Source organism: Eremothecium sinecaudum, chromosome II (genome assembly GCF_001548555.1).
Source record: "Eremothecium sinecaudum strain ATCC 58844 chromosome II, complete sequence".
Taxonomy (NCBI): domain Eukaryota; kingdom Fungi; phylum Ascomycota; class Saccharomycetes; order Saccharomycetales; family Saccharomycetaceae; genus Eremothecium; species Eremothecium sinecaudum.
In genome coordinates this window covers 908406-928551 of record NC_030893.1, presented here as the reverse complement: position 1 = coordinate 928551, position 20146 = coordinate 908406, and the positions used below count along the sequence as shown (strand labels likewise).

Here is a 20146-nt window from a genome sequence, read left to right as displayed (position 1 = left end):
TTGTTCTTCTTAATACCGCGCGACTTAGGCCTAAAAAACCGAGGGTGACCCCAACTATAGCTCCTGATACTCGTTGCAGTTAGCTTATGGTTTCATCACTTTCATGAACAATAGAAAGTGACGGGATATACTCAAAGCTACGCTTCGTCTGGATGGCCAAAACTGATTTTATGAAATGAGTATCTATGAAAGTGATACTGTATGCAAGTATGCAATAAATAGTGTTCGCAGACTTTTTAACAGTCAACTGTTTGTTCCCTCGAAGGATTGCGGCAGTGCAAAGCTGCGCAATCCGGTATCCTTATTTTTTTCGCGGTTTTAAAAACTGAACTCCCGCAGCTCGACGTGCAGGAAGAATGCGAGGAAGCTTATTTAAAAGCTTTCCTTTGAGTACGTAATTTACATAAACCCAGAAGAGCAAAGATATAGGAACCAATAATGGCTTAGGATAAACTTGCGCTCCTTTACGTTCTTTTTTTTGGTAAGCATCCGTAAGTGCTAGATAACAAAGGACTGCTTAAAAAAGATTGCGGCTGAGAAACTTCTAACCTTCAACAGCCAAAGCTTTAAAAGGCATAGCTGCTTCCCAATTCTCAGACCATATAATACAAAGCGAGGATTAGAAGACATGAACTTACGCGCGATTGCCATTACTGCTGGCATGTTAGCCAGCGTTTCATTGGGGAGCGCTGATTTACCAAATAATAATGATTTGCCAACCGGCTCTAAGTATATGAAGTTAGATGTGGAGAAGTGGTGGGGTGACAGCTTTGCTTCTGCTCGCAGGAAATTACCCAATAAGTTTATTGAACTTGAAAAACGTGACAATGACTATGTTTCAGTCGAGATAAATAATAAGCAAACATACTATTCCGTTGATTTACACATAGGTACTCCTCCGCAGCAAGTAACTGTGTTAGTGGACACTGGTTCAGGTGATTTATGGGTAGTGGGCGCAGGTGTTTACTGTGGACCCAATTATTCTCCAACATCCTTGGATTGTATGGGAATGGGGGCATTTAATACTAGTTCTTCATCTTCTTGGAAAGGGAATAATACGGAATTTAGTATATCATACGCAGATGCTACTTATGCATCCGGTGAGTGGGGTGTTGATACGTTGAGATTTGGCGATTTGCATGTTGACGGCTTAACATTTGCTGTCGCTAATGCGACCAACTCATCTACCGCGGTGCTGGGGATTGGTCTGCCGGGCATTGAATCCACAAACCTGAATTCTCGTAGTCTGTCTGACGGATATACCTATGACAACCTGCCTGTCATGCTAAAACGCGATGGTGTTATTGCAAAAAACGCTTACTCTTTATTCACGAACCAATTAACTGCGGATTCAGGCTCAGTCCTCTTTGGTGGTGTGGATCATAAAAAATACAGCGGGCAGCTGCTTACATTGCCCATAGTTAATACATACCCCGGACTTCCTGCGCCAGTTGAGTTAGCTATAGCTCTAGATGGAATTGGATATAGCACCGACCGAAGCAGACAAACTATAGTGAGTACATCATTCGCAGCTTTACTGGATTCTGGTACCACTTTCTCATACTTTCCAGTCAGAGTTGCTGAGGTTTTGGCTGATGCGGTTGGCGCAAGATGGAGTTCACGCGCTGGGGCATTTCTCGGACGCTGTACTCCTGAGAGCAATAGTGCTGCATTTGACTTCAATTTCGGAGGTGCCCGAATTAGCGTCCCAATATCAAATTTCATCCTACAAACTCGTCAGCCTGGCCTCTGTGCATTCTCCTTCTTCCCTCACTCACGAAGTATTATTATTTTAGGCGATGTCTTTTTGTCTAGCGCGTATGTTGTCTACGACCTCGAAAACTATGAAATTTCCCTGGCTCAAGCAACATACGACTCTAGTGAAGAGATTGAGCCTATAATATCTACTGTTCCTAGAGCAGTTCGTGCTTCTGGTTATAGTGCGACGTTGAGGCCAGGAGCTACACCTGCGGGCGGTGGTGACGTATACGGTTCAGACGAAAGCACTGGTGTAAGCACACGAAGTCGGAGCGAAGGCATTTTTGTGAATGGTGGACAAATTCTAGGTTCTTGCACATCCATTGCCTTCAGTATTATTGGATTATTGTCCGTCATAATTTAATGAGGTTTCTTTTTATATATACATTTTAAGTATTCCATAAATGACAAGATGTTATTTTGTGGGCCATTCCCTGTTTGGTATTAATAGAATAATAGTATCACTCAGCGAACTAATGCAGCTACGGCGGCTCGCGGCACTAGTATCGTCCGTTCTTTGTGTGCACCAGGCCCTTCAACTGACAACATTAGTCAACAAACAAAAAAGGTAGTCATATACGAAGACCGGGTAACGAGGGTCAAGTAGGCTCGAAGAAAGCTTAAGATCAAATGCTTATAAAGGATTAGTTGAGATCAGCTAGGACTCCAGAGGAGGTACTTTATAGCACAAAGGACGCTATCACATAGAGGATATCTACAATTTTGGCGTCTATTGGTAGGAAGCTATAGTTTATCTGACAACTTCTGTTAAACTGTTAGAAGTAAAATGTCAGAGGTCAGGTATGTAACATATTGCACAAAATTTGAAGGTATTTGTAAGACATGGTACTAACTATGCAATGTTTGATTAGCAATAGTAATGATAGCAACCATGAAGGTAGCATCAATAGAAATGAGGAAGAATTACATAGTACCGTTGAACAGGCTGACGAAAGTGTACCGGGAAGTGCAGATACTGGAAGCAGAGCGAATACTAGAAATGTTACTGTGGCCATCCAGTATTCTTGGCTCAATGAAATGAGGAATTTAGGAGAGGTGCTAGGAGGAGCAGGTGCCGAAGCTGATATCACTGCTACAAGACAAGGTCAAGGTGAGGGAGAGAACGGCGACACATTTGTGTTGAGTTTTACTGACGTACCGGATTCCACGTCGAATGATCGCTTCCAAGAGGTCATTGGGATTGCGGCGCAGTTTGCACTTAGTAGAGTTGCGCGGAGGTTTAACTTGCTACGTGGGTTGTCTAAGGAGTCTTTTGAAACTCTTCCACTTAAAAAGTTAAATGAATTGGACAGTGACCTCTGTAGTATCTGCTACGATGATTTTGAAGAGGAGGAGAGTAACATTTTAAAAAGAAACAATAGGGATGCAGAGATAACCTCACCTGATGCTAAAAGACAACGACGTGTTGACAGAAGTCTACCAGTGGCACCAGAAGCGACAGAAGAAACAGGAGGGCGTTTGACATCCACGCAAGATAATGTAAACAGTAGTAGCAGTCATCGACCTGTTGCAGAAAGTGAACAGACGGTTTATAAGCATTCACCCACAGAACTCCCCTGCGGACACGTGTTTGGTAGAGATTGCATATTCAAATGGACCCAAGAACATAACAGTTGTCCTATTTGTAGGGCCCGTATCGTTGAAAACGAAGGCTTAAACCGCTCAGTGCAGGAATCCCCAGTGGTAATGGACGAATTTGATAGACAGTCTTTTGAGAGAATTAGACAACTTATCTATGGAGAAAACGCTACGGCGATAGGCGGAGGTGCTGGAGATGGAGGAATTACTTTACAGCGTCATAACGTTATCGTTATCAGACCGGACTCATCAGGTCTCAGTCCAACTGCAGATAGGCCAAATGATACAGATTCAAATAATCTCACAGACACATTTGCACCAAATTCTGGAACTCCAGGAAATGAACCGCTAGAGAGGTCGAACAATGAAGATCGAAACACAACGTTACCACAACCACAATTGCCAAACGGTGTGGAAGCATTGGGTGTAATACCACTAGCTCTATTCAGTTTGGCTCCTTCGGGTATTAGAACCACGGGCGATGCTGCCAGTGCATCCTTAAACAGAAGCGCCGCAGCGAATGCCACGGGCACATCTCAAGCTACGGGAACCAGTGCTAATACTGCCAACGTGCATACAAGTGCGAACAATGGTGCATCCACAAACACAAATACAAGCAACACTATAAACAGCACTGGCCCACTTCCAATGAATAGTGAAGATATAAACAGGCTATTCGACTTAATTGCAAACCTTACTGGTAGGATTCAACCTAATAGAACAAATATTAATCCCCTAGCAGATACCAGCCTTACATCACAAGATGCTAACCGTTCCAGCGGATCGGGAACTAGCATTACTGGTGAAAGATTTCTACAGCCTGCAGCTGGCAGGTTTGGTCTATTTGACATTTTGGGTAGGAGAAGACGTTTCAGGAACCAAAATAACACTGCCGAAGAATCAGAGCCATCAACTGAAACTCAGCAAACTCCACCGGAGGGGAACAGAAATCTCTTTAGTACTGGCGTTGCCAGTTTTCGTGATGGAACCGGAGTCCGCACTGTAGATTTCACAGGGGAAATCCCACAGCAAACTCCATCTGCATCAACGTCATCTGAGTCGAATGCTAATGATAATGAATCCTCTAGAGCTGGTAATTAGCTGTTTAGGGTATGATTCTCCATCGAAACATGATTATTGCATTGTAAAAATGCAAAAGACATTGTTTATGTTTTGACCTTTTTCGTTAATATCTGCATTGTTGGGTTTTCTTGTTTTACTAGTTTTGATGGACCAACCATATTTGCATTTATTTAGTACAGTACGGGGTGTACTTGTTATATCTAAAATAATATATACACACTTCCACAGCACCCAATACGCAATACTACACCACGTACATACATCGACATAGTTGGGAAACTGATGTAAATATAGTGCTTTTAAATACGAAGTTTAATGCTTGAACCCACTTTTAATCATGTGATCCCTAAAAAGACCTTATCCCGGATCTTATCCGCGACTGCCGCAGTATTAAACAAATAGCATGACTAACGTCCATAAATACAATACACAGCAATACCTGTTACACTCTAAAAACACCCCGATTATTTGTCAGCTATACTTAGTTCTATTTGAAAATGCTAAGTTATCATATGAATGGCTATAGTGGGTATGGTATTCAATATTCACCATTTTTTGACGACACACTTGCAGTTGCAACAGGTTCTAACTTCGGGCTTGTGGGAAATGGTAAGCTATTCATATTGCGGATAGCTGCAAATGGCCAAATTGCTGAGTCTAATTCTTTTTTAACTATTGACGGACTTTTTGACGTTGCATGGAACGAACTGAATGAAAACCAGGTTTTAACAGCACAGGGTGATGGTTCGCTTAGGTTGTTTGATGTTAATTTACAAAAATATCCAGTGGCAATCTTCAAGGAGCACCAGCGTGAAGTTTTCAGCTGCAGTTGGAATCTACTACATAAGCAGACTTTTTTGAGTTCTTCTTGGGATGGCACTGTAAAAGTTTGGTCCCCATCCAGACAACAAAGTTTGAACACTTTGATCCCGTATTCGACTAACAGTACCCATATTTGTGACCAGAACGTGCTTAAGAACGAAATACCAATGTCTAAGCAGCTTATGCAGCAAAATCGCTCAACAAGCAATAGAGATTGTATTTACCAGGCGTTATATTCTCCACATGATCCCAACATCGTCATAAGTTGTTCAGGTAATTCATATGTCTCTATATTTGATATTCGGCAACCAGCCCAGACTAGTCAGCAGCAATTCATAGCCCATAAGGGATTGGAGGCTTTATCGTGCGACTTTAACAAATATAGACCTTATGTCATAGCTACTGGTGGTGTAGACAAAATGGTCAAGACCTGGGATTTAAGGATGATTCGACAGTCATTGCTAAATAGTAGATCTTCTCCGGTTACGACGAACGAGATGCAGGGACATTCTCTGGCAGTAAGGAAAGTTGCCTGGTCGCCGCATCACTCTAATAAGTTACTTTCAACTTCCTATGATATGACATGTCGTGTTTGGCATGACCTAAGCGATGGTCCCAATGGCCAATATTCAGGTAAGACGAACAACAGTGATCCTCAAAGAGGCTGCCGAATGATATTTTCTAAGCATACCGAGTTTGTTTTTGGTGCCGATTGGAGTTTATGGGGTGAGCCAGGATACGTTGCAACTGCAGGATGGGATGGTCATGTTTATGCTTGGTATGCATTAGCTGGACAGTAGAGTTTCCCTTCGTAAATAATTTGGACATTTCTGACATATTTAACGCATATCTAGACAAAGCATACGTATATTTACATACATCGCATTTATTCATTGCCGCAGAATACCCAGGAAGTCAAATGTTTGCAGCTTTTCGTTATGTAGATGATATGCGGTTCTGAAACTGAGATATTCTGAAATGAAACTATCTACATCCTTAAAATTTTGCTGATTTTCAAGTAACTCGCTATCTGCTTCCAACTCTTTCACCTTGGTCTTTAGTCGATTTTTTAATGCCTGAGTGTCAAATTGATCCTTGACAATATAGTCTAGTTCTTGCCATTTCTCATGGTATTGAAATTCCAAGCGATAGTACCTATCCATTTCATCTTGCATTTTTTTTCGTTCAGCTTCCAATTCAACATATGCATTTCCAAGCATGTTTAATGCATTCTTATACGACTGGGCATTAACCTTGATATCTTCACCGTCGACAAATTTACTAACATAGAGCTGTAGCTTGTCCCTTTCTCGTAATAAGCTTTGTAAGTCATTCGCTGTAAGCAAATGACACTTTTCTGGGCGTGGAAAGTGCAATGAAACTGTCTCAGGATTCCTAACCTTTGGCTTAGGTGGTAGTTCAGGTATGTTCATCTTTATAATGATTATGCTAAGGGATAATTTACTCTACCAAAGAAAGTAAAATATGAATTTTGGTTTATGGGCAAAATATATAAAATAAACTCTACCTAATTCAATATAATAACTCTAATTTTCGAAAAGTTTTACAATGCTGACGAATATATTTAGGGAAGCATGTTTAAGGCGATTCTAATATCTAAAAACGGTGTTCACACTTAACCGCTGTGAAACATGCACGTAAAACAAAGCAATGACGGCGCTTTTTGTTCTTTAAAGCAAACAAGCTAGTGCCATGCATGACTAACTTTAGTCCTTAAAAGATCTTGATTATTACTAAGGATTCCGTAGTCCATTTAGATAATCTGGCAGTACGTGAACAAGAACAACTTGATGTAGTAACTTAAACATAAGCTAAGAGGATTCTACTGAAGCTCAAATAAGCAAATACAAAGTTTGAGCCGTTATAAATTACGGTCCACAAAGGCTGGGGTTGAATACTTTTCTTGGAAAACAGCGTTCGACGGTTATTGCCTAAAAGTTATAACCCAATCTGTGCAAGTCACATATTATACCCCAAACTAGTGGAAAATAGGAATAATTTTAACAAGTGCAAAAATATGAAGGATTGTAACAACTATATAATAGATATATAATCTGTGTAGTCTCGTAAAGCTGCCTTAGAGAGATTAAATACTATTATATGTCATTATGTCCGTTTTAATCATCATCAACGATTACTTTTATAAAGCTTTCATGTTATATCTGACTTTAAAGTCAAATTATAAGTTATAACTATACTCAAAGACTTGAGAGTGGGCTATTGATAGTAGCTGCTAGTTGCATCATTGATCAATGTCACTACCATTGAAGCCTTTGTCGATTGATTCTAATTTTAAGAAGTTTGATTCCAAGCAAACTAAATTTCATCAAAGTGTCCAAAAAGCATTACAACACTTTGAAGCTGTAACGGAATGGGCTGATTATATTGCGAGTCTAGGTAAATTATTAAAGGCTTTACAAAGTTGGTCACCACAATTTTCGAATGTAAAGTATAGTGTTCCATTTCCATACCAGGTTAGCAGAAGATTAGCATCTTCATTATCCCCTAATTTACCATCAGGAGTTCATCTAAAAACACTTGATGTTTATACATTTATTTTCGAAAAGATAGAAATGGAGACATTGAGCAAGGAATGTAATATATGGGTATCTGGTATTCTTCCACTAATGTCCTATGCATCTATATCTGTAAAGGCACCTCTTGTTGAACTATACGATAGGTATCTTATTCAGTTGCCACCTTCTGTTCTAAAACTTTTAGTCAAACCACTAATAGGCAGTTTATTCCCTGGTATTGAGGATGAGAGCAGTGAATTCCAAACTATGACGATAGGGTTACTTGACACCTTAAGGAGTAACCTAGGGGACGAATCACTTTTTTGGCAAAGCTGCTTTATGGTGATGATTTCTCATAAAAATAGAAGATTGGGAGGACTTGTGTTTTTAACAAAAAAGCTTCCCTCACTGAATGCAGTTCCTCACCTAGCAGTAAAGTCCAAATCAATTGCGAATTCCGAAGATGAACAGTCTTTGTTGGACAAGAAACAGGCAAGAGAAGCTGCTCTGTCTCTGTTACTACCTGAATCAACAAGTATAGTTTCGCCTGAAGCTGGGTTGCTTCTAAGGTGTTTGGTAAATTGTATGAATGAAGATAATGAGATTTTAATACAAAGGGGAATTTTAGATCTGTTATTACAAAGAATTCATCTACATTCGCCAGTTTTACAAACGATCGTTTCCGAACCAGATCTACAGCTGCTTGTCATGAGCTGTTGTAAAACGATGTTGAAAAAGGATATGTCACTAAATAGACGTATTTGGAATTGGCTGCTTGGACCTACCTCAAAAACTCAACAACCTGATAACGCTACCGTTAACGATTATTTTCCAAAATATGGCCTGAGGAGTTTGAGGAGTGGCCTTTTAAATATGATTAAAATAGAGAGTGAGGTTCCAAACGCTTTTCGTATTTGTCTAGCATTGATGGATCGGTGGGAAATTGGATCTCGTATTGTCCCTGACTTATTTACGAAGCTCATGAAGGCGGCAGCAAAATATAAAACTAATCAACAAATTATTAGAGGAGCTTCGTTGTTTTTTGACTCGATAGAAACCAACGTTATTTGGCGCAATTGCTTCCAAGCTCTTGTAAATGATAAGGACTATGATTTACTCACTTTTGTTTTCTCCACTTTTAATATTTCCAATGAGGAAGAAATTATTGTTAGGCATTGTCCATTGATATTTCTGGCACTGTTGATCATGTATACGGAAGAAAATTCCAAAGATTTTGGAAAAATCCATCACCTATGCAGTATCTTAGTTGATATCATCCCCGATAGGGCTTATCTTCCAATTACCCAGTCAGAACTAAATGATGGACTAAAGTTTGATAAACTACAATTGCTGAAACAGATTTCTGACTTTTATAACAAAGATCCGAGTCCACAAACTCCTGCTCAGCAAGAAGCTAATTACCCATTTAGCGGAGCCGAGCTAGCCTTTTTTACTACGGAGGAAGTTAGCACCCTGTTAATGAAAAGCGTAAATTCCTCAGAGATGATTAATGACGTATCCAGACTATTTGTGTCTGTTATTGACAAAATTCCAGGCCAAATAAACACAACCGATAGCCATTGTACCAATTTTAAAGCGTATTGGTTTGATGATGCATTAGTGAAGGCAATATTTGACTTAAATGAAAAAAGTACTCCTAAAGGGTTTAACAAATGCGTTTTTGGAATTGTTGAAGTTTACGCTAATTATCTTTCTAACAGATTAGATCTTATAACGTCTATTAAGCTGTTAAAGATTATAATAACGTCCTTATGGCCATATTTGCTTGATCCAAACAAACAAATGGAAGCCATTAGATGTCTGGATACCTTAAATAGAAGCATTCCCACAAAGTATATCGAAGGTGCATTAACTAGTGCTTTTATTCATGAACCTAAGATATCTTTGCGTTTGGTTGTTTTGGAAGCACTGTGGAATTACCTTGAGAATGATATTGAAATGATACGACAGCCACTTCAGCTAATTTTTGATGAGCTGTCGGATGAGCATATGTTGTCATACATCACTGCATCCAGCTGGGTAGTTGCTATTGTAAAAGCGAATGCTGCAAATAGATTGTTTCGGGTTTTAACTGATAATTTATTACTATTTGAGTTTTTTATGGGCGAAAAAGTGACAGAACTAGATGACTTAGACTTATTCACGTATCATATTCAAACTATAACCAATGTTTTAAGAACAGATGAGGCAGTTGTTATTAAAGCATTTAGCACCGAATTTACATTAATGCAATCTCTGGACAATGATAATGAAGATGTCTCAACTTACAAAAGCCTAGTCGTTGCAATTCTATTAAAGTTTTTGAATCTGGAAAACAATTTGCATGGTAAAAGTATCCGAAGTGCTTTAATCTTACTAGATACGTTAATAGACGGCACTGAAAATAATTTCAAGGAAATCGTGACGAGGCTATTGAAATTATCTTCAAAATATATTAAAGTAGAGGGTCCGGAATCGGTGTTGATTATTGTTTCATTATTGAATATTATTTCCAAGGTTTTATCGCTTTCCCACCTAAATGGCATCAAGTTGGATATTTTTGACGATAATAATGCCCATATTAATTATATTGATTTTTTGGTTTCTAGTGTAAAGCATCTCGAATCTCCGCTAGTTATTTCCTCTTATGTTAAACTTTTATCAGAAAGCATCGTGTACTTCCAAAATTCAACTTTTAACATTATTCTACCATTATCGACTTCAATAACTGAGTGTATTGATAGACTTTTCTGTCAACATAAAGAAAAAGGTACCAATTATAAATCATTTGCATTATTAATTGATGGCTTGGAAGAGCTAATGGAAGTTTCCCATGGTTACTTACTTGCAGACGAAAATAGTGGCTATTTGTCTGGATCAAGTGTTAAAAACGATTTTCTTCAGAATATGGTTTCTAATGTATTTTCAAATGATCCTAATAGTTCCAACTCGAAATTACAAGGCGAGAGGGAGGTCATTATTCAGTCTTTTAAAAAGGCAATTGATTGTAGTTTCGACATTTGGGTGTGGGCGCAAAAGAATTCTCATTTAAAAGAAGAAGATGCGATATCAGGAGTTGATCGCGAATTTTCCGAGTCTTTATCACATCTTTCTTATAGGTATAGATTTAAGACCAAAATTCTAATTGAAAAGCTTTTTAACTTGGAACCGCTAGTTGTTTTAGAGTTCCTAATATCCAGAAGAAAGGATTCTTTAACGGTTACATTAACACATGTACTAGATGGAAACAGACCTGTCCTCACTTTACCACATTTGATGCAAAATATTGTTAATAAGTGTAACAAAAGCGCTGTTGCACTTTTTTCTACCTCCTCTGCTTCAAGAAGGATTTCTGAAACATCAACGACGTTTTCAAATCTCACATCAGTGGACATTATGGATTTCATTATAGAATACGTTAACAGCTTAGAAAATGCTGCCATCGAAGATTTTTATAATGAGTTTTTGATATTTATACGTGAAATTTCGCAAAACTATACACATTATGAATCAATTAGCTTCCAAGTGTTGGAGTTAATAGCAATTATCAGTGAAAAGCTATCTCACTCACAGTTCGGTCAACAGAAACGAACCAGAAAGGATGTTGCAGATGGATTTATTAGGTACTTAAACAGCGTACAGTCTGAAGATCTTATATTGAAAGCACCAGCTTCTGAAGAAGCCATTCGATGCCTAATATTCATATCCGAAAGACTTCATTTTATTGTGACCGAACCAATTTACGGAGATAGATACAATAATTGTCTGTCTATGATAGTTTCATCCTCAGTTGCTCCTATTCTAAAGTCTATGAAGTTGGAACCGAAACAATGGCAGTTGTTTATGGATTTGGCGCTATGCGTAGCAAAAGGAGGCGCAAAGGTTCGTAATTGGAAACTATTAATACATGATATCTTTAATGATCCAGCTAAATTAAGCCAACTCGTTCGTATTAGTCCAAAATGGGATCAAGTTATGTATCATTGGAGCAAGTACCAAGAAAACCAAGATAAGTTATTAAATGACCTCATTTTGGCCATAAGCCAAAAGGGCAATACTTTAACGCCAACTATCAATCCTTTCCAGGGGTGGTCGGACACAGAGGTTTCATTGAAATGTAAGCATATGATACAAATTGCATATTTACTCGCGATTACCCCGAAGAACACTTACCTTTTGTTTTTTAGACCGCTGATGGACCAGATCCAAGAATATTTATTTCTAACTGACGCTCCGTTAAAAGCTAGCGCTTTCATTATGCTGCGAGTCATATTCCTTCACTTTGATATGACACATTTAGCGGACTACTGGTCCGTGATCAGTTATGGGTTGCAAACTGGGTTGCAAGCCTACTACGAAAGTTTACAGATTCAAGAAGTCATTGATTCTAACCTGGTTTTACAACTCTGTAAGACTTTAGATTTATTACTTGTTTTGTGTCCTGAAGACTTCAGCGCAACCAACGAATGGCTGTTTATTATTGACACTATCAACTGCATATATAAGACAGATCCTTTCATGGCAATAATCGACGAGGTTAGTGAAAGTAAATGCTACGCTATAGGACATGCTATGGACATTCAATTGGCCCCTGAAGGTGATTTTCGGGTTCCGTTGTTGTCTACTACCAGAAAAATCGATAGTCATTTGTCATTAAGGACATTCTTCCTCAACCTAAGTTACTCACATTACGAAAGTATGTACGGTCTAAAACCTCTTGGACTGTATGAGTGTCAGGAGGATGTTAAGGCTGACATCATAACCGCAATGCAGCAAACTTAAAAGGCCTCTACAATCTATAAAACTTATACACACTTAGTACTTCCCAGCCCGCTTTTCTTCCCTCCACCAAATCCACTTTCCAACCTTTTCTCCGCATCAATTCTGCTACGTGCTCGGGTTTATTCCTAGCGCAAAACAGTATGTACGCAACACCATTACCGGAAAGAATCCTATCAAGTCTCCCAAGCAACCGATTTGTAACATCCATACCTTCAGGCCCTCCCTCAAGGGCTAGATCCAACCATTTATCCTGCGGATCCGTACCTTCAGGCATAGAGGGAACAGCATCAGCAGGAACATAAGGAGGATTAAATACTAAAATATCAATACACTTATCCAAAAGTCCTGCAGTTAAATCCATTCGGACGGGTGTCATGTACATATTTTCGCAATGGTTCTGAACACTAACGGTTGACATAGCTTGAATCGCCCAGGGATTCACATCAGTAGGCATATATAAACTGCATGAATTTGGAATCAAATTCCGCATCATAAACGTAGTTAGAATTCCAGAACCACAACCAACTTCACATACTAGCGTCAACGAGTATTTGAACTTTACGCTAAGCCATATCTGCTCCTTCTCTAAAGAATCTAGAAACAAAAAGCTGTCTTCACTTGGTTCATAGATCTTATCATAATCACACTTAACATATGGAGTGGGTAACATTTGGGGGCTTAAAAGCTTCTCATACAGTGTTTTCTTCTGTTTGGTGCTTTTACATCTCCGTTTTGTCTTATAGAAAGAAACTATTAAACCATGTATAATAGCCCGAGGCAGATTCTTTTGCTTCTCAATGGCGCTTAATAGTACTACAGACGCTATTATAAAGACATAGAATAAGAGATATGTTATTGAAGGTAAAGACTTTAACTGGTAAAGAGATTCCAATTGAGGTCGAGCCTGAATATCGTGTTTATCGCATAAAAGAGCTGTTAGAAGAGAAAGAAGGAATTCCTCCAGCTCAACAAAGATTAATCTTCCAAGGTAAACAAATGTATGTATGATAAGATTAACTAAAAAAGATGGCATGTTATTAACGTGAAGTACGTTTAGAGATGATGAGCATACCGTGTCGGCTGCAAAACTGTCTCATGGAATGCAGCTTCACTTAGTTCTTACTCTTCGTGGGGGTTGTTAATTAATTGATGCATTACAGAATCGATATATTTATGTTTAATTCATATCACTAATTGCATTGCTATTGATGTTGAAATATCGAAGCAAACGAATTCATGTATTATAGTTGTTATGTAGTGCTTTTCGAAAATGATATTACTTATGTTCAAGTTTAGCATGCGTTAAAAGCTTTTAACAAAATGTCGATTTGTTAAGAAACACACCCACTATTACTTCATTGAATCAAGTAGTAATGGAAGAGTCTTCTAAGTCAGTAATTACTGCCGATGGAATCCTTGCTGATGCATTTGATCAACGCAAAGAGGTTAAGCCATTAGGTAACTTGGATGTGTTGGACTTGGAAGAACTGAAAGTTTGGCAGCGCCAAAAGCGAACTGAATATGAAGATGTACTGAAAAGGAACAGACTAGATTTACGGCAGTGGATTCGATATGCTGAATTTGAATTACAGCAACATGACATTCGTCGTGCGCGGTCTGTTTTTGAAAGAGCGTTGCTTGTTCGTTCGGATTATATTCCATTATGGGTACGGTATATTGACAGTGAATTAAAATGGAAAAACGTAAACCATGCAAGAAATCTGCTTCATAGGGCAACAAATCACCTCCCAAAGGTTGATACACTATGGTATAAGTACGTGTTTGTCGAGGAATCGCTAGGACATGTAGATTTCGTGAGGGGTATCTATACCAAATGGTGTTCGTTGGAGCCCAGTCCATCAGTTTGGGATTCATTCATTGATTTTGAAATAAGGCACAGTTGTTATCATCATGTCAGGGACATTTATAGCAAATACGTTATGGTTCATTGCGTTGCAGAAGTTTGGTTGAAGTGGGTATCATTTGAATCTAGGCATGGCGGCATATCTACCGTACGAAAAGTGTACTCTTTGGCGCTAGATACGTTGACTGCGTACTCTTACGTTGATATTAAAGAAATTGAACAAATGATTATCTCGTTTGCAAATTGGGAAGCATCTCAACAAGAATACGAACGTAGTAGGTCAATATACTCATTATCCGTCAATAGATGGCCAGAATCATCTGTCTTAAAGGATGCCGCTTATTTATTTGAAAAGAAGTTTGGAAATGGTTATGATATCACTGAATCCATAATAGTGAAAAGAAAAAGAGACTATGAAGCCCATCTCTCAACTAATCCAATAGATTATGATAGTTGGTGGCTATACTTGGATTTAATAGAAGAGAATTTTGGAACTGAACTAGAATCTGCGTTTGAAAAGGCTACAATAAGAAATATCCCAATAACGGCAATGAAGGATATCGGGTGGCGAAGATATATATATATATGGATTCGATACTTAGCCTTTTTAGAGTTACATTACTCTGATATTGAGCACATACGAGCAACTTACCAGCGATTAATTAAAGAAGTTATTCCTCATAATAAGTTTACCTTTGCTAAAATATGGATTATGAATGCTAAGTTTGAAATACGCCAGGGACAAGTCACGAAGGCCAGAAAACTCCTTGGGATGGCTTTAGGTTTATGCCCCAAGCGCAAGCTTTTCAAGTACTATATCCAGTTAGAGATCATGTTAAAGGAGTTTGATCGAGTAAGGAAGCTGTATGAGAAATATCTTGAATTTGATTATACAAATCTAGGAATTTGGTGCGAGTATGCAGAATTGGAAAGCAATTTGGGTGATGAAGATAGAGCACGAGGTATATATGAACTTGCCCTAAAGGAAGAAGTAGGATTATCGCATTCTGACCGAACAACACTATTTGAGCGATATATCCAATTCGAAACTAATATAGGAGAATACTCACGAGCTAGAAAGTTATATGATCTCTACTTAATAGAGAGTGATTTTGCTTCTAATGTGTGGGTCTCAAAAGCGCTATACGAAATCTCGGTTCCTTCGGAATCGCAGCTGGCGGCTTATGAAGAGAAATTAAATGAAGCTGATGAAGTTTACAACGAAGAAGAGTTTGAAATAACTGATGAAAATCTTAATCAAGCTCGCCAGTGTTTTGAAAGTGCGCTAAAGCATTATGCGTTAGCGAAGGATAGCGATAACAGGGTTCTTATTCTAGAAGCGTACAAGGATTTTGAATATGTCCACGGTAGTAAAGAAACTCAAGACAAGATAAATAAAAGGCTACCAAAAGCAGTAACGAAAAGGCTTCTGGAAGATGGTATTGAAAAGGAATTTATTGATTATATATTTCCTGATGATTTAATAGAGAATACCAACCCTAACTTATCCAAATTTGTAGCATTAGCACACAAATGGAACAAAGAAAGAAAAGATAGATAATTCCTCTATAACCATTGTGACTAGCAAATATAAAGTTTTCCTCTAATTTCTTATGTAACTATACACTTTAGTCAGATGCCTTTACATGTGTACTATTTGGGGGGGGGAGGTGGAGCAAGTGGCGGCTTGGGTGGTACATTAAGTACTGGTGGGGCAGGTGGAGCAGCTAGTTCTGTCCGCATACATAAATTTGGTAAGTTAGGTGGTGCAGGTGGTATATTAGTTGCAGATGGTGGTGGAGGAGGCGGAGGCGGAGGTGGCATAGATAAATGCGTTGTTGGAAATCCCGGGATTGACAATTCATTGGACCCTGATGTGTTTGAGATACTGTTTTCAGGATGCAAATTAATTGAAGAAAATAAAATACTAGGAGCCGGAGGTGAAGGAATGGTACCTGGTGCATGTATTGGATTGTTTCCGTGCTGTCTTTTCACCTCTCGGTGGTTAGGTACATCATTAGGACGCTTTCCAAACTCATTAGAGTTAGTTTCACAATCTCTTGCAGCATGTCCTGCTTGATTACATCTAGAACATATTACAGAAAGTGATAGTGATGGGCTAGATGGACATTCCCATCGCTTGTGACCTTGTTGTCCACATATTGGACAAGGTCGATTATCTTCTCTTAAAGTACCATTTAAAACAGCCAACTCTCGTAGCTGACCGCGTTTCAGATCATTTTGACCCTCAGGTGAAGTAATAGCTTTAATTATGATACCTTCAACAGCATTTATACCAAGTGGTAGTTTTTCTTCTGTGTCAGCAGATATTATACAGTGTAATGGTTCATTCATATTCATAGCACCTTTGGGTAAGTCGGTAGCAGTTTTTCCTTCCTTAACTGAGCCACGCCCTCTTATAGCTATTTTACATCCAGATTGTTTTTGCAGTTGCTTAAGAGTGTTACCACGGGGACCAAGCAGCAAACCAACAAAATTAATATCTGGGTAATCATTAATTGGAATGTAGTACTTATCTTGAAATTTACTTGGACGCCTGTAATCATCAGGTGCAACAAAATGTGGTATCATCTTTAATGCAATCTCGACAAGTCTATGTCTTTCTTCTTCCAACTTCTTTCTATAGCGATGCTCTCGCGTATTAGTCCTTTTCCCTTGAGAATCATAAACTGGAGGAGGAGATAACGATCTGCTCCTACTATTAGGAGGATTTAAGTCATTAGTCCTTAACTTCATGCTGATTTCTTGTATTCTATACATCACTTGATATGCAGTCTGTTGTTCCTGAGTTAGTGCATTTTTGATTCTATATTGAAGAGGTAATTGGGACACAACAGAATTTTCCCGAGCTGAGACGCCCCATAAGCTATCATAAGTGCTGGTGACTCTTCCTCGTTCCATTATGGCTTAGTTCGATCTGAAGTATGCTTAAGTTGCATTGTGGGTTTATTGAAATATAAAAACATGATGAGGTCGTAAATTTACAACCTTACATCGCATAACTAATATAGCATACATTAAATAAGAATATTACAACAACCATTTAAAGTCATCAGATGCAGCCGCTATACCTTGGCTAACATATCTGCTACCGCAGCCTTCACCTTGTAGAATAAGTCGGAAGGGATGCCGTCGACTATTGCTTCACTCTCACCAATTTTGCGCACGACAACCTGCCCGTCGACAACTAATGTTCCTTCTCCTTTGAATTCAGCGACGTGAGATTGTGCTGTTAAGTTGCGTTTCAGTTCAGCTAGTCTTACATCTCCAATGCGTAAGGTTCCTCCGGTCTGAACCCTCGAAGGATGGTTTGAAAGAGGCTTTAATATTAGTTTTTCTCTATGTGAAAGTTTCGCATCTTTTTCTCGAACTAACCGGCCTGCTACATGAGCCACGACGTAACCATCACTAATACGCTGCCAACGTAAGCTTTGATCCATTTCAACGTCTATAAGTACATCTAGAGACTTAAGAGTTGTATTAATTGTGAGGTCTTTATTAAACTGAGCGTCGATAACATCTAATCCCTTTCTTTGCAACTGAGTAGCTATCCATGTCTCTTTATGGGATTCTGCAACAGGGGTAAGAACCATTTTTCTTGGTTTCAATGCAGGCCAAATAATTGATAGCGATCTAGAATCCACTAACCCAGATAGATCTACAAATGCCATTGAACAGCGGACAGTCACTTTATGGTGACTAACTACCCTTTGCTGTGGTGAACTATTTGTTTCTAAATATGATAGATCATCGTTGTTGCCATGGCTCTGATTTGGGTCTGGGTCCCCACGCCTTCTAATTCCAACTGTACTATGTTTGTTTGGATTTTCAAACTCGTGTGGATCGTAGCCCTCTTCTTCATCCTCGAACTGGTCGGCATTTCGTTTCACTCTACCCCCATCTAAGGTCAAAAACTGTTCAAAATCAACTAAATCACCATAATCATCACGAGAGACCTTGCCAGGTTGAAAAGGAAACATTTTATGCTTAGGCGTTATTGAGGAACTGATTAAAATATCCATCGGTATCTCGATCTTCGCCGATAAAGCACCACCTACACTAGAACGTAAAACATCGTCGTCACCATCGTCGTCATCATCACTGAACGCAGATCCATTATTTGCAGCATGTTCGGTAGTTTGGAAGGATGCCAAAATCTCACTCCTTTGTCGACTTCGGTTTTCTATCCTAGATTGAAACTCACTCAGATCATCACCTGTTAATGGCTTCGTTTTGATGAATTGAACAGCCATACTCTCAGAATACACAATAGGGTTACCCTCTGTGGCATTAAAATTGCTTGTACTAATAGCACGTTCCCATTTATCATATGCCTTGTTTAAGATAGGAATATTTTGTGAACCGCTATTTGGCTTCTCGGTCAGTAATAGTAGAGCCTTTTCCTTTGTGCATATTTTGCTAATGACGTCGTTTGTGAGAGTATCTACCTGAGAGACGAAGCAGATTTTCGTTCCTGGGTAATTCGACAACTTGCTAACGGGGACAATTTTTAATCTATTTCCCATATCAAAAGGTGATTTATTATCCCGCGATACCCAAGTTTTGACCAGCTGAGATGACATCCATTCTAGCATACTTTTGGCGTACGTTAACGTACGTCCTCTAGAGTATGATATTAATAGCACAGGTACATCACTCTGTAAGTCAGATTTTTTGGTTTCATATAATAGGTCATTAATCAGTACAAATAACTCTAAAAATTTTCCACCAATAGCAGTAGGGATAACAACTGAACTATTGGATACCAAAGCTTTCTTAACAATCTCCTTAAATTTAAGAGATCGCTTCCTATATGGGATCGATGGACTAACGTTTTCTGTGCAGGTTAGAACCACCGACGGACGCATCAATGCAGAAGATGGCTTTCCTGTTTTATCCAGTAGATCTGCACTATTCAATATTGTGTCTCTTGTATGATTCCATCGTGGTGCGTATAAAAACTTTTCAGAATAATTATTTATACACCATATTACTCCACCTGGAGCAAAACCTGAACTATAAGCTACCAGTCCCAATCCATCAAACTTATTCTTTAAATCAACCAATTGAGAGTACTTCACTGTATTAATGTGATCAAACGCAGTCTCAATGTCTTCAATATCCATTCTATTAGTATCGTAAGGTCCGATTATCCCCTTACTTGCGTATAGATCTACAGTAACAACTCTACCGAGATTTGCAATAGGCAGAGTTGAATAAACCTGAATTCTTGACTTAAAATGTGTTGTGAATTCATAATATAACATAGCATAAGCACCAATACAATCTTGTGTCGGTTGTGATAGCAATATTATATCCAACTGAGAAACCCATTCTTTCCAAAATTTTAAGCAATCATCATAGTAACCTCTACCAGACCAAGAAGGATCAATAAGAAAAGTGCAGTTATCAAAACAAACTAATGTACCTCTGGTTGCACCAGATTCATCTTTTAAGCATGTTAATTTATATGGCATCACTCGCCGATTGAAGCAGTGGTTATTTCTATGTAACCATTTTTGATAGAGAAGATTAACAAAACTTACGTCGTTAAATTTTAATTTCTATATTTTTGAAAAAACTAAAATAAATTAAAATTTATTAAGAATAAAATAAAGTTAAATTAATTAATGGAATTAAAATCACTAAGTAAAAGTTCTTATGCAATGAATAAACTATT

At 38.6% G+C, this 20146-nt stretch overlaps 10 protein-coding genes across 10 annotated transcripts; 6 read left to right on the top strand and 4 right to left on the bottom strand.

The window, feature by feature from the left end:
• Window positions 1-628: 628 nt before the first annotated feature.
• Window positions 629-2122, top strand: AW171_hschr2515 (pepsin-like aspartic protease; the record flags this gene model as incomplete). Its single annotated transcript, XM_018130491.1, has 1 exon — window positions 629-2122. One exon carries the CDS (start codon window positions 629-631, stop codon window positions 2120-2122), a length of 1494 nt encoding a protein of 497 aa, XP_017985980.1.
• A 479-nt stretch (window positions 2123-2601) lies between these two features.
• On the top strand, window positions 2602-4458 carry SAN1 (ubiquitin-protein ligase SAN1; the record flags this gene model as incomplete). Its single annotated transcript, XM_018130490.1, has 1 exon — window positions 2602-4458. One exon carries the CDS (start codon window positions 2602-2604, stop codon window positions 4456-4458), a length of 1857 nt encoding a protein of 618 aa, XP_017985979.1.
• A 479-nt stretch (window positions 4459-4937) lies between these two features.
• PEX7 (Pex7p) lies at window positions 4938-6062 on the top strand (the record flags this gene model as incomplete). The annotated part of the gene is made up of 1 exon (XM_018130489.1): window positions 4938-6062. The coding sequence occupies one exon, from the start codon at window positions 4938-4940 to the stop codon at window positions 6060-6062; it is 1125 nt and encodes a 374-aa protein (XP_017985978.1).
• A 90-nt stretch (window positions 6063-6152) lies between these two features.
• On the bottom strand, window positions 6153-6695 carry SRN2 (ESCRT-I subunit protein SRN2; the record flags this gene model as incomplete). Its single annotated transcript, XM_018130488.1, has 1 exon — window positions 6153-6695. The coding sequence occupies one exon, from the start codon at window positions 6693-6695 to the stop codon at window positions 6153-6155; it is 543 nt and encodes a 180-aa protein (XP_017985977.1).
• Window positions 6696-7535: 840 nt separating this feature from the next.
• On the top strand, window positions 7536-12581 carry DOP1 (Dop1p; the record flags this gene model as incomplete). Its single annotated transcript, XM_018130487.1, has 1 exon — window positions 7536-12581. The coding sequence occupies one exon, from the start codon at window positions 7536-7538 to the stop codon at window positions 12579-12581; it is 5046 nt and encodes a 1681-aa protein (XP_017985976.1).
• A 7-nt stretch (window positions 12582-12588) lies between these two features.
• Window positions 12589-13251, bottom strand: MTQ2 (S-adenosylmethionine-dependent methyltransferase; the record flags this gene model as incomplete). The annotated part of the gene is made up of 1 exon (XM_018130486.1): window positions 12589-13251. The coding sequence occupies one exon, from the start codon at window positions 13249-13251 to the stop codon at window positions 12589-12591; it is 663 nt and encodes a 220-aa protein (XP_017985975.1).
• A 179-nt stretch (window positions 13252-13430) lies between these two features.
• On the top strand, window positions 13431-13723 carry RUB1 (NEDD8 family protein RUB1; the record flags this gene model as incomplete). The annotated part of the gene is made up of 2 exons (XM_018130485.1): window positions 13431-13579; window positions 13639-13723. The coding sequence occupies 2 exons, from the start codon at window positions 13431-13433 to the stop codon at window positions 13721-13723; spliced, it is 234 nt and encodes a 77-aa protein (XP_017985974.1).
• Window positions 13724-13954: 231 nt separating this feature from the next.
• CLF1 (Clf1p) lies at window positions 13955-16006 on the top strand (the record flags this gene model as incomplete). The annotated part of the gene is made up of 1 exon (XM_018130484.1): window positions 13955-16006. One exon carries the CDS (start codon window positions 13955-13957, stop codon window positions 16004-16006), a length of 2052 nt encoding a protein of 683 aa, XP_017985973.1.
• Window positions 16007-16098: 92 nt separating this feature from the next.
• Window positions 16099-17367, bottom strand: MSL5 (mRNA splicing protein MSL5; the record flags this gene model as incomplete). The annotated part of the gene is made up of 1 exon (XM_018130483.1): window positions 16099-17367. One exon carries the CDS (start codon window positions 17365-17367, stop codon window positions 16099-16101), a length of 1269 nt encoding a protein of 422 aa, XP_017985972.1.
• Window positions 17368-17531: 164 nt separating this feature from the next.
• On the bottom strand, window positions 17532-19943 carry CFT2 (cleavage polyadenylation factor subunit CFT2; the record flags this gene model as incomplete). The annotated part of the gene is made up of 1 exon (XM_018130482.1): window positions 17532-19943. One exon carries the CDS (start codon window positions 19941-19943, stop codon window positions 17532-17534), a length of 2412 nt encoding a protein of 803 aa, XP_017985971.1.
• Between the last annotated feature and the right edge of the window lie 203 nt (window positions 19944-20146).